This window comes from Myripristis murdjan, chromosome 3 (genome assembly GCF_902150065.1).
Source record: "Myripristis murdjan chromosome 3, fMyrMur1.1, whole genome shotgun sequence".
NCBI classification, from domain to species: domain Eukaryota; kingdom Metazoa; phylum Chordata; class Actinopteri; order Holocentriformes; family Holocentridae; genus Myripristis; species Myripristis murdjan.
In genome coordinates, this window is record NC_043982.1 from 7,407,325 (window position 1) to 7,423,822 (window position 16,498).

Genomic DNA, 16,498 nt, shown 5'->3' on the forward strand with positions numbered 1-16,498 from the left:
GGGCAGCAAAACAGCCCCAAGGCATCAAAGCATCCACCACTGTGTTTTACTGTGGCTGCCAGGTGCTTCCCCTTGGATGCAGCTGTCTTTTCTAACCAAACATGCTGATGATGCGATTGGTCCAAAGGTTCAATTTTGGTCTCACCACATCGCAATGCAGTGGAGTTTCAGTGATGTTTGGCAAAGTTCAGACGCTTCTTTTATTCAGGTTGTGGTTTGCTCGCAGTACGGGCCTCTTCCGTGCAAGCCTTCCAAGGAGCTTGTTGACATGGTGGCATGTAACAGCTGATTTAGAAACCTGATAACCCCGAGACTCCACTAAACTGTGCAGCTCTGACACTGTGATCTTTGGCTTCTTCTTTACCTCTCTCACCATGTTCCCCGCTGTGTGTGGGGGCATTATACACATGCGTCCTCTTCCTAGCAAACACACAACTCTGAAACATCTCCCTGACTTTTCCTCACACTATTTTCCACTGTGTATGTATTTTTTTTAATATCCTTTACCCAGTTTGTGTAAGTCAACAGTCATCTGTCTCATCTGAACTGAAACCTTGGTTGTTTTCCTTGTTTGTTTTGTCTGGATGATGGATGATTCATGTGCAACATCATATTTACATCACAGTGAAAGTGGACACAGTGAAAGGCATCGATGCAGTTTGTAGAAATCAGTTTAAAAAAATATAATTTCATCAGAGACACCACTTTGGTTTTATTATTCTCTGCAGGTGTCAATTATTTTGACCCCCTTTGTTGGTTTAGAAAATAATATTATTTATTATTTTATTTTATTTAAATATTTTTTCCTGGTGAATGTTAGTTGTTTCTCTTTTTTTTTTTATCAGAAAAGTTGAATCATTGTGTGTATTGTTTATTTTTTACAATCATTTTTTTGTCTCATTTTCATGCTGTGTACCAGTAATTAGACTCTTGGACTGTGGACTGTGCCAGTATCAATCTCAACATCAATTGACATTTCATTTTATGTCTCACAGGAAACAGGTTTATTGCTCCTCCCTGTCCCTGAACTGCCTTTGACCTCACATGCACTCCTTCGTTGTTTATTACCCATTCAGTTCACCCACCTAGACTCTCCCTGCTGGTAACAGTTTCTAACATGTAGACTACTACTGCCTGCCACTGTGCAACTCTCAGTAGTTACAAGCAGCACAGCATACCTGTGAATGAGGAGGGACACAACAAAATCTCGGTCCGTGCATGACCTCTTACTTCCTCTTTTCATCACCATTTCCAATTCATTTCTTATATAGCCTACTCATCTGTTTTCACCCGACCCACCCAGGGTGTTTCCTGTCACAGTGCACTTTCTGCATGGTCACTTTTGGCCGTTTTCGACTGTGTCTATTTCTGTAACCTGGTGCCCTCAAAAAATCTTAAAAATCTTAACTCTTTTTGTAGTCTTGCTTCCTTTTTCCCACTGTTTGGCTGTGCACTGGATGTCTAAATCTCTTAAACTCAGAAATGTTTAAATTCAGCAGCAATTCTGCTGAATACTATGAAACTTAAATTAAAAGCCAAGTCAGTCAAATGAAAATATTTGTGATGTGTCAGGCTGTTTAACCTTTTTCAACTCTTTTTTTAGACAGCATATATCAACCTCTAACACTTTTCACACTAGGACTGCAACTAATGACTGTTTTGATAGTCGCCTAGTCATTGATTATTGAAACGATAAGCCAACTAATCGGATATTTAATTGCACACTTAAATGGCTCTTGTTTAGCTATTGAGTTTTTAAAAGTACTTGAAGGTTGTTTTAATCATGCGCTAACTGACAATAAAGACAATATATACAGTGGAGACTTTATTAGGTCCACCTGTATAATTTAATCCAATCCAACTCTTGTGCCATAAAGTTTCCTTTCCTGCTGCCTATATTGCTCAGGTTTTCTTGTTGTCACAGGAACAGAGGTGTTCATTCAACTGCATTTTATTGACAGCTGTTTCTAATATTCTGTCGCCCTCATGTATATAAATAGGGAGGACAAACATTAGAACACCTCTCAATATAATGTAGTCCAGAACAAAACTTCTGCAAACTACAACCTCAATAATAAACATAGAATTAAATTGACAGATTCTCCACAATGTCAACACAAACTGAACATTATAAACTTTGTTAAAAGGTAGAATTTATGGCAGAGCTGCTGCATTGAACTGCATTAGATTTACAGGTGGAGGTAATAGGTGCTGCTGATTTAGCCACTACTAATACAAAAGATTTAAAAAATTGCTATCAAGTATTTGTCCATTTAAATGTAACAGCTAAAGATATTTGTTCAGTAAATTAATTCAATTAATTGCCTGATTCTTAATTGGAAACAGGTTGAGAGCTAACCTGCATTATGGTAATATCTCTAGTTGAGCATTTTTAAATGAGCAAAATTAACACACGGACATGCAGATTTTTCTAAACATTTTCTTGGGTGGAAGAGGTTAAAAGCCAATAGAACTGACATTAGCTAGCTGAGAGGCTAATTATTTTACCTGGGCAAGTCTGCATCATCCACAAGTTCTTTTCAAATGGCCAGCGTGACTGACGTGCTCCTGGGATATGCAAGGTCCACTTTACCATGACGTCACCGACTAATAATCAGCAATTAAATTCGTGGGCAAATAATTTTGTCATCGACTAATCATTGCACCTCTATTTCACACATGAAGGTTTTTTTTCCTGGTGATCACGGGGCTTGAAAAGCAGCCTCCTCCAGCAACAGCTGCTGCAGCAGCTGCTGTGAGGAGACAGTGTCCCCACCAGGTACTTTACTTAGATACTTAGGTAGATACTTTATTCTCCCCAGATACAAATGCAGGGTATGCACTTACTTGTTTGTCCAACTTGCACTTTGCATTGTTTTACCATTTGTTTTGCAGTTTGTTTTTTGCTGGCTGCTCTGAGTTGTACTCCTCTGATAGCACATAATTACAAATTGTTGCCAAGTCATTGATTGAACCAGTCAAGTTCGACAGGCCTGCTAGCTCCCCCTAAGAGTTCCCCAACTCAGATTTTACTATCACCCCCTAAGCTGGGCTGAAATAAGGTTCCAGGAACATTATCTGGAACTGTGTCGTTGCCAATGAAAACAATTCCAAAACCCATGAAATAGCCTTCATGGTACAGCGTGCCTCACTAAGTTCTTACAGACGAAAAGAGCCGTTTGTCTCTGATTGCCAGGCAGCGAGCGATTGTGGGATTGTGGCAAAAGCGTGCTTCACACACGGCTGTCTTTCTCCTGTCAAGCCTCTAAAAATACTGTGCCACGTTGAGAGCTGAACATCTGATAATCAGACTAATTTTGTAGCCAGCTGCATGATCTCCTTCTGCTGTCTGTTGGTGTGTGTGTGTGCTAGAGATGGTGTGATGGTGTGAGCAGATGTGTCATATGTAGTGATGATTTGAGTTGTAAAGGGCACATACATAACTGCTTGGTAGACATTTATTTTTGTCTTATACTGCAAAAGATTAAGAAAATTTGAACATAGTGACAACAAGTGAGAAGTTTAACCCTCTACTGCACACAATTTGATGGTACATGATAAAAATGATTCCACATTATTTCTTGGTTCATTTTGGGACACTTTATTGATAAAACTAATTTTTTTTTTTTTTATGACCCCCTCATTCCAAAATATTTTTTCGTTGCCTGAGGGCAACGTCGTGCAACAATGGTACAAAATCACAGAGAAAACTGTGATCTCATTTGTTGTAAAACAATGCTTAGAGAACAATACAACACCAAAAAATCTTTTTGAAATGTCAACAAATAACTAAACAAAATGCAAAAAAACCCAATTAAAACATACTGACATATTTCATTTGATACAGCCGTAGGTTTCATGTATCATCATTTCATGTATGTTTTGTGTCACATGAAATTCTCCAAAAGAAATGTTTTGATGGCTTCCCAGTGTGCAAGAGGCATTACATCAGCAACATGTGAAATGTGGCTGCTGCTGCTCCAAAACATGCGAGTGGCTGGAAGACCATATCATGACATATGGAGCACAGTGCCAAAGAACTGTTCAAGTTCTTGAACAGTAAGGTTGAGTGGCTTGGCAGCATTGCATTGCATGCTGTACAGGTTTGACTCATCAACAATAAGTTCCAAGAGGTCATCAGAGAGAAGACCTTTGAAATATTGGTATGAAGATAGAATTTCATTGGCAGAAGAAGGGATGTGTAACCATTAAGACTGTACTGGAGAAACAGTGGTGTGACATGTTTTCCATTGAGGTGTCTTGGAAGAACTACTTTTGCCTAACAGGCCGATCCTGTTCTTTTCTTCCATAGAAAAATACTGTGTCCATTTTCTGTCAAAATGTGTTAAAAGAAGTAAAATTTAAGACATATAAATATATTTAGATCTCATACTGTGCATGTGGTATGTAATTACATCCAAATACATAGTCAGCAAAGACATCTATTAAAAAGTACCCCTTATCGCACAACGTTGCCCTGAGGCAACGTTAAGAAAAACTGATATTCTGAACAAGCTAAATAAAAAAAACTTCATAAAACCTGACAAAAGTCTTCTCTACACCTTCATGCACACACACATATTTTTTATTTACAGTTTTTGTCATTTTAAATAAGATTAAAAAAGCAAATAATCTTGCCTTCTTCTCACACCATGTGCGCCTGTGGCCATGTGTCAGAAAAGGAAGTCCCACCCTCAAATGATGCTTGATAGAGAATCCCAAACTTTACTGGACTATTATTTGATACCTTTTCTGTCATTATAGCTGGCTACAATTATTTAAAGTGACTTAAAGTGAAAACTTTACGTTGCCTGAGGGCAACGCTGTGCTGTAGAGGGTTAAATTGGAGTCATAATGGAAACACCCTATTACTCCTCCATTTTGGTTAAAATAATCACTTTGGTTTTTTTTTCTGAAGAAGAAAAAACTGTTAACCATCCTGATATTATAATTAAGGCAAACAATGAGCCACCTGTATTGTGTATCTCACTGAACCATGAGCTCAGGGTTGCACCCTGAATCTGTCCATTCATTACAGATTTCCTCCACACACATCCTCCTCTGTGAGAAAAGATTTAAGGTTGCCTCCCTGCCTTTTTCCTCTGTTTTGAAGCTCTCTGAAATGAATTGAAATCTAATCTTTTTGTGTTTGGAGACATTATTTCAAAGGCTTAGTTGCTTCCTGTCATTTTTTCACCGTCTTTGTTGTTGCTTTGTGCTCTTTTTTTTTTCTTTGTTCCTCCCTTTTCATTTTTCCTCACAGCAAAACGGCAGTGTGTGGCCAGTTAGTCAGTCACTTAACCCCCCAACTGATGACAAGAAACCCGTTTTATATAGTGAACAGTGTATTTGGTTACTTTTGTGCCAGACTTTAATTAAACAATTAATGAAGATTAAAAATCCAACAAAAATCAGTGTAATAACTAGTTACTGCATGTGAAATATAATTACTGAATTACATACATGTCAAAAAAGTTTCTTTTACTAGTAACTGTATTAGATAAGTGGAAGCACTGCGGTATTTTGAAAACTTAAGAAAGATGCTGGAGGCAAAGGATAAACTATTTCAAACAGGAAGAAAGCTTTGTGCATTATCTCGTAGCACTCCGTTGCTAAGCTTTTGATCAAAGACATTCATCAGTCCACACCAAGTGAACAAGGCAGATTTATCTTTCACAGAGGAAGAGACTTTTTTTTTTAAGGTTTCCGTTCATTCATATTGCAGAATACATACATCACTGCATTATATAGTGTAAGAAAGATTTGCCAGTGTTGACAATATACAATATTTGCATATGTGTGCATATGTTAACGGGAGAAAACAACAACAGGCAATGTTGTTATAAGAGCCAGTGTTTGCAGTGGTATTTTCTAAACAACTTGAAATTGGCTATGTTTACATACAAATAAATAATGTGACTATAGATTACCCTAATTATGACAGCAATTGATTAAGCTGTTTACATGCACAACGAAAAGAAGTACTCTCCTGTATATTCCATGCTCAATACCCCGTCTATTCACATGTCTAGATTAGGTCTGCAGCCCCGCTCCTTATGCTATAATGTATTATGCACTGGCTCTAGGCTAATATAAATTAAGTGGCATCTTCAGTGGAGCATTTCCCTGTGTTCAGTCAAAGCTCAGTCATGATTCTCTTGTGCTTTGCAAGTTTACAAGTATGGTGCTGCGGGACTGCACAGCATCTGTGCTTGTTCATACAATACCTGCAGCATTACTATTTACAAAACTGTAAGCCAGAATGTCAGAGGTACCACACTGAATCTGAGGGGTTTCTCTTTTCATATCCTTCTCTTTAGGCATTTCAACTTGCGGATGAGGAGAGATACAGCCCTGTTTTCTCCGGATCTCGTTGTAGAAGTGTCAGGAGAGGAAACACCCTTTGATACCTCCCACATTTACACTGGAGAAGTCTTTGGTAAGTCCAGCATTTGTTTTCAGAGCAGCATCCTGGGCAGAGGTGCACTCATCATTCATTTAAAAAAAAAAAAAATGTCTTAAATCCAATTTTGGCAGATTTCATTTTCTACTTGAATTGAAACTCTGCATCATCCTTTATGAACTATCTGAGTTTCATGACCCTAGCAACTGAGGGGGGAGATTTTCATCTCACAGCAAAGTTGTTTTTGTATGATTAAAAGTCAAGTGCAGGCTGTTTGCATGAAACTTTGTGGAACTTTGTGAAACAGCATTTCGAATGTGATGTGTGGAGTATTTCATGTAGTACCTACTTATCAGTATTTTTAGCATTCTGAATATTTTTGTAGAATCAAAATGGTTCGATAGGTAAAATTTCTCCAACGTTTATATACCCAATACAGAATAGAATGGGGAAAAAATGGGTCCTTGTTTCTAGTTGGTGCAAATAGAGAGTGCACAAAACAGAGACTTGTTTTCTGTATTTTTAATGATGGCGTTTAGCTCCTCTGACATTAAAACAAGTAGACAGGCACATATCCCTAAAGTAAAACATTGCTTGAGGTTTTTTTTTGTGTGTGTATCATTAGAGTTTGTGCATTCGATTTGAGGTCGGATAAGTGTGTAGCCGTGCAGCAGAGGAACAGAGTAGTAAACCGTCAGTATGTAAGTAGCCTATGATATTTGCTTCAGCTATTGCCTTTTTTGAATTTTGTTTATTTGATCTTAAGCCCTTTCTGTAGGCTGCATTCATCTTAAAGGGCAGCCAGCCAGTCATAAATCTTCATATGGATCATTATTATCATCATGTCTAGTTGCTGAGTCTGTACTGGTCAGCCAGCAGCTGTAGTTGGAAAAAGCACTTCACATCATCACATCATCTTTAATGGATAGTGGGATTCTCTGACTATCTGGCTCATGTCCAATAAAAATGCAGCCATCTCAAAGTAGTTTGTATGGACATACTCTGACCTATATAACTTTGGTGTTTGAGAAAACAAGCTGCGCCTGAGTTTTAACTAAAGGAGGAGTGCCTCATTTGTATAATAGGTCTTGCCAGGTACTATCACTTTCTAGGTCAGTGGTTTCCAGCTCTGGTCCTTTGAACCCCCAAGTACTGTTTCTTTTATTCCAGCCACCTACGAGGGATTTAGATCTAGGATCTCCAATGAATACAGTTAACTACCTGGTCGGATAGAAAACCAGCTGTCCTCTAGGTTCAGTAGAAAAGAGTTTGAAACCACAGCTCCAGATTAATCAAAGTTGTTGTTTTTTAAGTGGTAAACAGTTTCGGACTCTATCTTAATGCTGACACATATAATTTGGCCCAAAAAAGCAGTTTTTGATGTGTTCATTGGTAATTGATTTGATTATAGTACCACCATCCTACCAATCAGTTATATTTCTTGAGTGAGACGACACCACCGATAACTATCATTTTGTCAAAAGATAAAAGAAAGACATGCAGAAACGTTGAGGAAAACAAGACTTGACATATTTAGAACAGTGAAAATTACAAAACCATGTGAACATGAGATGTGGAAATACTTTCCATCAGTACTGTAAGGGAGTGGATGTGTGTGTCCTGTAGGGCCTTGAGACCACCAGGCACAGGTGATGCCAGCTCTGCCAGTGAAGCAGTCACTTCACTGGCAGAGAAAGAAGAAAAAATTAGATATGGCCACAAATGTGTTCCTGTGGTCATGTGCTTTGGGTTTGGGATTCTAAATGTCTTTAATTTTAGTGGGTGAATTAATTTCAAAAAACACCCCCTTGCATACCTCTGTGACATCTGTTTGACATTATTTTTCATATTTTCAACTCCGATATCTGCTTTTATTATGGTATACCATATACTGCGGTATGAGAAAGGCCGTTTTTTGATTGTCAGCAGCAATGGAATTAGTTTAATCAGTTCACTTGATTATGCCAAGGTGGTGTCATTCTTGACTTTTTAACTGTACATAAACATCAACATCAACATGGGGTTTGGGTCATGACACTAGACTAATCAAGCCAGATCAACAACAGTCATAAGAACTAAAAGGCCATATCTCTCAGTGATCCTTATGTCCATGTTGGTTGGATTCAACCCAACATAGCATTTCCAAATATCACAGATAGTCATATGACTGTCCATAATTTAGTCTCTCCACACAGCCCTTGCAGACCTAGGTTGTGGCAAGTGGAGAGGGAGATGATTAAAAGCAAATGCAAATCCTTTATCCAAAGGTATAATGGATGTTTAGTGATGAATAGCACCCACAACAACATCCAAAAGTTGGTGCTGCCAAGTCCTTCCATGTAAATTGCTGAGCCTCCTCCACTGAATCAAAGAGTTGGCAACCTCCAGTCTTAATGTTAAGGCGCTTGGCCCAGAAGAGGGTAGTTAAAGCCCCTCAACTCTGTTTTCACCACTTTGTATTCAGATTATTTTTTTGCCCTCTAGATGTTGAAATCATTAAAGAAATGGACATTAGTTCCATAAAATATCAGGGGGGCCCTCCCTTCAGCCACCCATAGGACTCACTGCTTGGTTTAGGACAAAAAATATGCCTTTGCAGCTAGGGGTCTCAGCAAACTGCTGGTGTCTCTGCCTTGGTCAGAATGCAGTTGGCTTAGGCTTTCACTGGTGGGCCATGTCCAAAAGAATCGTCTCTAAAACATTAGTCAGCATATCAGCAAAAAGCTTGGTGGGATGAATCCCTTCTATGTCCTGTTGGATCCCACACTTTTGAATATTTTTCATTATTGTTAATTGCCTTCGCCACTGAAGATAGATGGAGATTATGCTTTTCCTCTGTCTGACTGTCTGTAAGCATGATAACTAAAGCAGGGATTACGGTGAAACTTTATGGAGGGACTGGTAATGAATGAAAGACGAACAAACCATCACAGAGGGATGCAGCTGGCTGTGTCATGTTGACGTGGGGGATTGTGCAGCGTGGTGGAGGTTGCTGTCTACGAATGCTCTTGCTCTGGATTTGTTTTGGGGGTCTTCTAACATAGGAGAGGTTCCCACAGGGCCTCTCCAAATTAGCCAGGGACTTACGGGCTCCAGCAAGTCAAACGTCCAGTCCCTGAATAGCTCTGCTATGTACTTCAATGCAGATTTGTTCTCAGTAATTGCTTCACTTACACCGGTGGTGACATTGTACCGTGTCCTGGTACTTGGTAGGTATTCCCTAAAGTAAAATCTCTTGGATTGCAGCCAAAGGTTTGGGACAAGGCTGCTTTTGAATCTTGCAGGTCAACAGTGATACCTTAGTTGTTTGCCCCTAAAGTGACCCAGTTTCCCCACAGCGGCCATGATAAAGGTTTCACCTCTTTTTTATGCAATGCATATCAAAAATGCTTAGTTTTAGTTGTTTTCACCTCTGATGGCACCTTTCAGTCTACTACTTCAGTTTCACTCAAACTCTGTTTTCCAACTAAAACACACAAAGAGAAAATGAAGAAAGCATATTGCTCTGTGGGACAAACGTGTGCAAAAGTCTGCATTCTGCTGTTGTGATTATCTCCCATGTAGGAAACCATAATCCCCCAGCAGAATGCACTGGGCTTTGTGCCTTTTGGAAAGACAACCAAACCTGAGATAGGCTGGGTGGGTTTCTTTGATGAGTTCAATTCAAGTGACCCCTCAGGAGACGATGCAGGATGTTGACAAAAGATGAGAACATTTTGCCCAGCTGATTCTGAGTTTAGGAGCTAGAGTGGTTATGTTCTTTTCTCTAACAAAGGAAAATATTATTATTCAACACTTTATCTCCATCCCTCAATTTGTCTATCATCTGTGCAAATTATTTATTTTACATTATGTGTTAACTCACTGATATGTGTTAAAACACCTGAATATTAAAACATCTTAAGGTTCAAAATCATTGGCATGTCACTCTTAAATTTAGGCCTCCTAAATTTTTGAGGCAAGAGTATTTCACAAGAGTCTCAACACTAAAACCAGCTACTGAATCTGTGAAAAGTTAGACGTAGTGGAGATGACTCACTAGGATGAATGATGAGTCACAAGGAACAAATCACTAGGATCCAATCACAAACAATCCTCATATGGCTTCTCCAGGCAATCTGCAGACTGTAAGTGTTTGCACAAAATATTAACACGATTAGATTTTTTTTTATAAACAGTTATTAGTAGTGTAGATATGATGACTGAACCAGTAAAGGCAAATAACAGAACAGCTGGAATAGTCCATTAAGTTAAGAAAACTTGAAGCCCCTAACTATGATGCAGCCCTTAAAAGGAAAAGAAAAGACCACACTTTTGCCATATCATGATATTATGATATCAGAAAATCCCAGATAGTATCTAGACTTGTATCACGACTTTGATGTAATATCGATATATTGCCCAGCTCTACTGTTTAGGAGGACTCTACTGGGAAAACAAACTGTTTTGTGTATACAACCCCACATTATGGTGTTTGGGTCCTATGCTTAAACTGCTTGATTTTTTACACCAGGATTCATTGTGTTTCATGGTGTATTAAAGTTCAGATATGTATTTCTTTAATACCTATGCTGGATCTTTGACTGTAAGGAAATGGTGACTCTCCTCTGATTCATCCCTCCCTTCTTCTCTTCTTCCTCCTGTGTGTTTCAGGTGAAAAAGGCACCCTGACGCACGGCTCTGTGCTGGACGGGCGCTTCGAGGGTTTCATCGTAACCCACCAGGGGACGTACTATGTTGAGCCCTCAGAGAGGTACCTAAAAGACAAAGAAGTGCCCTTCCACTCCGTCATCTATCATGAAGATGACATCAGTAAGTATCTGCTGCTATACTTACTTTAGTGACAGGCAGCTCTTTAACTGCATCCACTTGACAATTTATTGCCTTAAGATGGACACTCGTTTGAAGGGTTTCACCTGATTTTTTTTTTTTTTTTTTGGCAAAAAAGCTGTTGCATACAAATGTAGTCGATATGGCATGAAGTCCATCATATTTTTTTCTATACTTGTCTGTAACAAAGAAAGGATTAGAATATTTTTCGAAAAATATTGGTCAAACGAATTGCCTCTGCATCATGAAGAGTTGTGATGTATTGGTGTATCATATTTTTTCCATGCATCGCTGTTCTCAGAAATTTGTTTTTACAGTTTTCACCTTAAGATAAAATTCTCTATCCTTTCACACTGATGGTGTATTTGGAGTGCTTTTGTGGAGCACCTGTACAAAGTGTGCCGAATAGCTTGGAGCTGCTGTGTTCTTAGTGCCAACAGAGATGAAGACACAGCTGATTGCTTGTTATTTCTCTGAATATGTTGGTTGTGATTTATTGGTGACAGCTGAAGTTTTGCTTGAGTCCTAGCCCACGGACTTAGTATTAAATATTTACACTGGGGGCAAGATTGGACGAAGACACTGCATACCCTTTGGGCACGGCCATAGATAAAGCCAATGTGTGGCCAAATGAGAGATAAACAATCAGGAAGACAGCAAAATTTCCATACCAGACAACTCAGAAATTCTTTAGGAATTAGTGCATCGTTGACAAGAAAGGTGTGGCTGTGGCCCGAGAAATATCTGTGTTTAGACTTGGACTCATTTAGCAGAGAGACGGGCAATAAGTCTTTAGGGGAACTCCACCCACGCTCTGGTGTGGTTGCAAGGGCCTGGTGACTATTGCTCTGCCAACACACACACACACACACACACACACACACACACACACACACACACTGAGGGGGCTAAAAGTCAGGGTTTTTCCAGTACTGTAAAAATGAATTTAAATTGGCTTAAATTGCATTTGGATAAAAGCCTATTTAAAAGGTGAGGATGGGGTTGTGCTTAAGTCCTCCACTCACAAAGGGCATATGTCATTCTGACAGCACTTACAGGAGTGACGAATGGCAGGTTGGAGCCAGCCAAAGTGAACTGCGTATAGAAGAAAGTAACATTATGGATACAAAGTGTTCAGTTTGGCTTCTTACAGCCTTTGGTGAAATGATTGATGATTGACAGTGAAAAGAAAAACTTTAAAAATATACTCGGTTTGAGAGTATACCAAGAATGTACGTGCAGTATGAGAATGTGAAAGTCTATAAAATATCAATATATGCAATCCGTAACAAACGAGAACCAAATGGTAATAGGGAAAACATTACATGAACACATATTAAACATTTCACAATGTGTCCAGCATTTACAAAAACATTGTTCTGCTCACATTAATAGATCTAGCCAAATCAGTGTACAGAAAACATCTTGGTTGATCTATGTAAAGAAGACAACAAGGTGCAAGGTGTGTGCGCAGTTAGATCGAGGCATATGTACAGATAAAATGTTAAGATTGCCTGACAAAAATGTGCAGTCTGTAATATTTTGCAGCCGTTAGAGCACGCAGGTAACACAGATTCTTGTCTTTAAATGGAACAGAATCACACTTGTTTTGAAATGACTCATCCTAAGCTATTCATGTCTTCTTCAGGATCAGTTCTTAAAGCTATCTTTACTGGTAAACCCGAGACTCTTAACTCTGGCACCAGTTGTTTCCTGAGCTGATGCCTTTTGTTGTTGTCTCCGTAGGCATGTTTCAGTTTGTCAAATAACTTGGGAAAATCAGCCACTGCAACAATGTGCCTCGGTGTCAACTGTGCCTCTATGCTGCAGTCTACTTTTTTCACAGCAGCCATTTTTGACATGAAATAGCAGATAAACATAGGTGTAAATAATGGCGTTAATTAGGATTCTGTTCCATCTAAGTATAGCAGAGTCTTTCCAATGAGGCAGCATGTACAATATGAGGGCTGCAGCTCTGTTAGGCTTACATGGACTGAAACCTTTTAATTAACGTCATTAGTATCACCAGTGTTTAACCTGCTATTTCATGTCAAAATAGCTGCTGTGAAAAACATCTATTGCTAACAGCATGGAACAAGCTCAGAAGCTCAGTTTCTAAGTCTCATGTACATGTAAATGTGCACCAGTATGAAATTTCACAAAACTGTGCATTTTGTGGATTGTATGCATTGTGGCTCTTCGTTAGGAAGTATACCTTGAAGCATAATTGCGCCTGTTATTGGAAATGAATGAAATGCTTGCAACATCGCCTAGCGTAGGCCAAGCCCATTATAGATTAGTCCAGAGCACAGAAATGTGAAACATAATCCAGGATAGTTTGTCTAGGTGTTGCAGGCACCCTGCTTCAGCACCCTCAATATCTGGCTGAGGCTGGACCTGTTTGTTCTGACCTAAGAGCCACCAAGGAGCACTAACTGATCTGCCAGAAACGTGTTGTTAGCCAAGTTTAATTAATAAGATATGGTATGTTTTGTCCATTGCCATTTGGAAACTGAGCCAAAGAAAAAAATGTCTAAATAACCCCTTTGGACTGATGTACAGTTGGTTTGACAGCTGCTGACAAAATGTATTTGCTGTAAGTTTCTTTGGACAAAAGTGTCTGCTAAGTGACAAAATGTAATTTAATATAATGACATAGGTGATAAGTTCACCTTTTAGAATAAAACTACTTTGTAAGATTGATGCTATATCTGTCTGCCATCAGTTCAGTGAGTCACTGAGGTTTCCCCTAGCTTCTGATGCAAGTATCAGAAAGCAAGAGGAAGGGGGTTGTGAACAAAAACTGAAAAGGCTCCATTCGTGGCTTTTGGCTTTTCTTGCACACTTTCCTTGTTTTTCCATTCGCAAAGACCTTTCGATTTGCGCTTGAATGAGAGGGCATTCACTGTAATGACAATAAGGGCTTTCTCTGTCAAAATTGAAAACACATTGTCGGAGCTTGAATGCATTGTTTCAGCGTGTGTCCAGTCAGTTCAGTGACCAGCACAGGACTTTTCTTTTTGCTGAATGACAAGTGGTTCCCCGACATAGGAACCACTGCTGATTCTGTTGCACCGCTGTTATGAGATCATGACTTTTGCAACAATAGGCTACTCAGGGGCAAATGGCCTTTTAGTTCATAGCAGGTTGAAACTTGCAGCGGGGTCCAAAGTTCTGAGTTCACTACTGAGAACTGTTTTTATCCTTTACCAAAAACAAATAAATTTTTTATGCGCATGAAAATGAAATATATTCGAACTTCATTGTTCACACACCATTTAAGGTTTTCTCAAATTGTCACACCACACATTTACTCCTAATACTGTAATTATAATTGTGAATTGTTTGATTTTAAACTAAATAGGGTCCACTGTTTCATGTCATTATTGTTACTGCTTGTGCTTTCAGGTTGAAACAGGACTTCCTTTGAAAAATATTTTCCACTTGTTTGCAGTGTGATCAAAAGAGTTCAGTGAAGCTTTCCCTGGCCATTTTGTTGAAAAACTCCCCCAGCCCCAAAGTGCTGATGAATTGAATGTTTCTAAAGGGACATTTACGATGCATGCTGGAAAAAGTCTGCAAAACCTAGTCATTTTCATCCAAAGCAAGACCAGGCAGATCTCAAGTGAACACATCAGCTGATCAGACCAGTTTATCAAGCTAACATCTTTACAAGACAGAGCAGCATCTGCGTCCAAGATACAAACTCAACAAACAACAACAACAACGTTTTACTCAACTTTATAAAAGTTACAGTCAAAAGACGATTATCAAACTGTTGTCTTAAGGGGAGATTAGAAGTTTCCAAACAAGTCTTAACATTTCATATATGCTAGACAAACCAAAATTTCTCCGTTGGAGACTGGAAGAAAGTATTTTTTCCCAATTAAAGTTTGAACATAACAGTTGCAGTATAAGAGCTTATGTGAGGAGGCAAATGCACGAGAGATTTATTCAACAGTGCATAAAACCTCCAGTCAAAAGTGCTTGTGGAAAGAGTCATTTGTGGGGATGTTTCTTCTGTTTGTAATTGGTGACTTACCCAGAGAGAACCAGACTTTGACCAAAGAAAAAGGCCACTTTATTCTGCAGAGGCATGTTATCCCTTCTGGCTGAAAGTCATGTAGAGGAGGATTCATTTTCCGGCAGGACAATGACTCTAAGCATGCATCAAAGCTACGCCAGGCCTGTTTGAAGTCCAAAGACGAGCAAGGATTGCTGAGTTGTCTGGCTTTCGGTCAACATCACTCAACCCCACTGAACATCTCTGGAAACATTTGGCAGGGAAAAGGCGAGACATACTTCAACATCACAGGATGCTTTCTGGGATGCTATAAAAGATGGAATAATGTGGATTTTCAAATTCGGCAAGAAGTGATGCCACACAGAGTACAAGCTGTTATTAAGGCAAATGGTGCACATATGAAATATTGACAAATTTTAACTTTGGATAAATACCAGCCAACTTTTCTTTAGTGAAAATGACCTAAACTTGTTTTAGAGATATTATCTAACAAAAAGTTAAGCATTAATTTTTGATAAATAGTGAAATAAGAGTTGTTGGTAGTGGACTAAGACTTTTGGACCCTGCTGTAGTATCGCTGCGTAGTAAAGCTCAGTGTAGCATAGACTATTTTTAGCATTGCTTGTTAATCCCATTCATATTTTCCCTGGAGATTAAGGACTGCATGAAAGGCAGACATGTACACCAGACTTGGGTTCTCTATTGAACAGATGTTTCAGGGGCCCTTGATCGAAAGTTTTGTCATATTGTTTGTGACTCACATCTGATTGTTCCCTCAGCTGCATGTTGGATGCTTTCATGGCACTTGAATGATCGTGCCAGCAGCAGAGAAGCAGTGGGCACACAACATCAGCTCAGCGTTACGTTAATTAAGTAGCTTGTTCAGAACAACCCCTGAAAAAGACATATACACACCAGTAATGGGGAAAAAAATCCTAGGGGCAACATTATCCCCACCTCTGAACCTTTTGACCAGCAGTAGGTTTTAATCATACTGTCCATACAGATGTTGACATGACTGTGAATTGGTTGAAATATAGGCCACAACTTGACTGCTGTTTCAGGAATGTACTGCTGGACAAGGTCTATACTGTAGAATAAAGTACCGGAACTGCTCCCCTGACATCTCTGCTGTTGAGGGATGTGAGTTGAGACAGCACTTTTTTGAAAATTGCAAGGCAATTGGCCTTGTCTTCTGTATGAATTTGTAGGAGGAATCCAAAGATCTATGTGACAACTGT

At 39.2% G+C, this 16,498-nt stretch overlaps 1 protein-coding gene across 1 annotated transcript in view; it reads left to right on the forward strand.

Moving 5' to 3' along the window:
• adam10a (ADAM metallopeptidase domain 10a) overlaps positions 1-16,498 on the forward strand; it is a 59,795-nt gene that overhangs the window by 24,317 nt on the left and 18,980 nt on the right. Inside the window, exons 3-4 of the mRNA XM_030080024.1 lie at positions 6,321-6,439; positions 11,057-11,215. Of these exons, the coding sequence (XP_029935884.1) occupies positions 6,321-6,439; positions 11,057-11,215 (278 nt within the window). The remainder of the gene's footprint in view (positions 1-6,320; positions 6,440-11,056; positions 11,216-16,498) is intronic.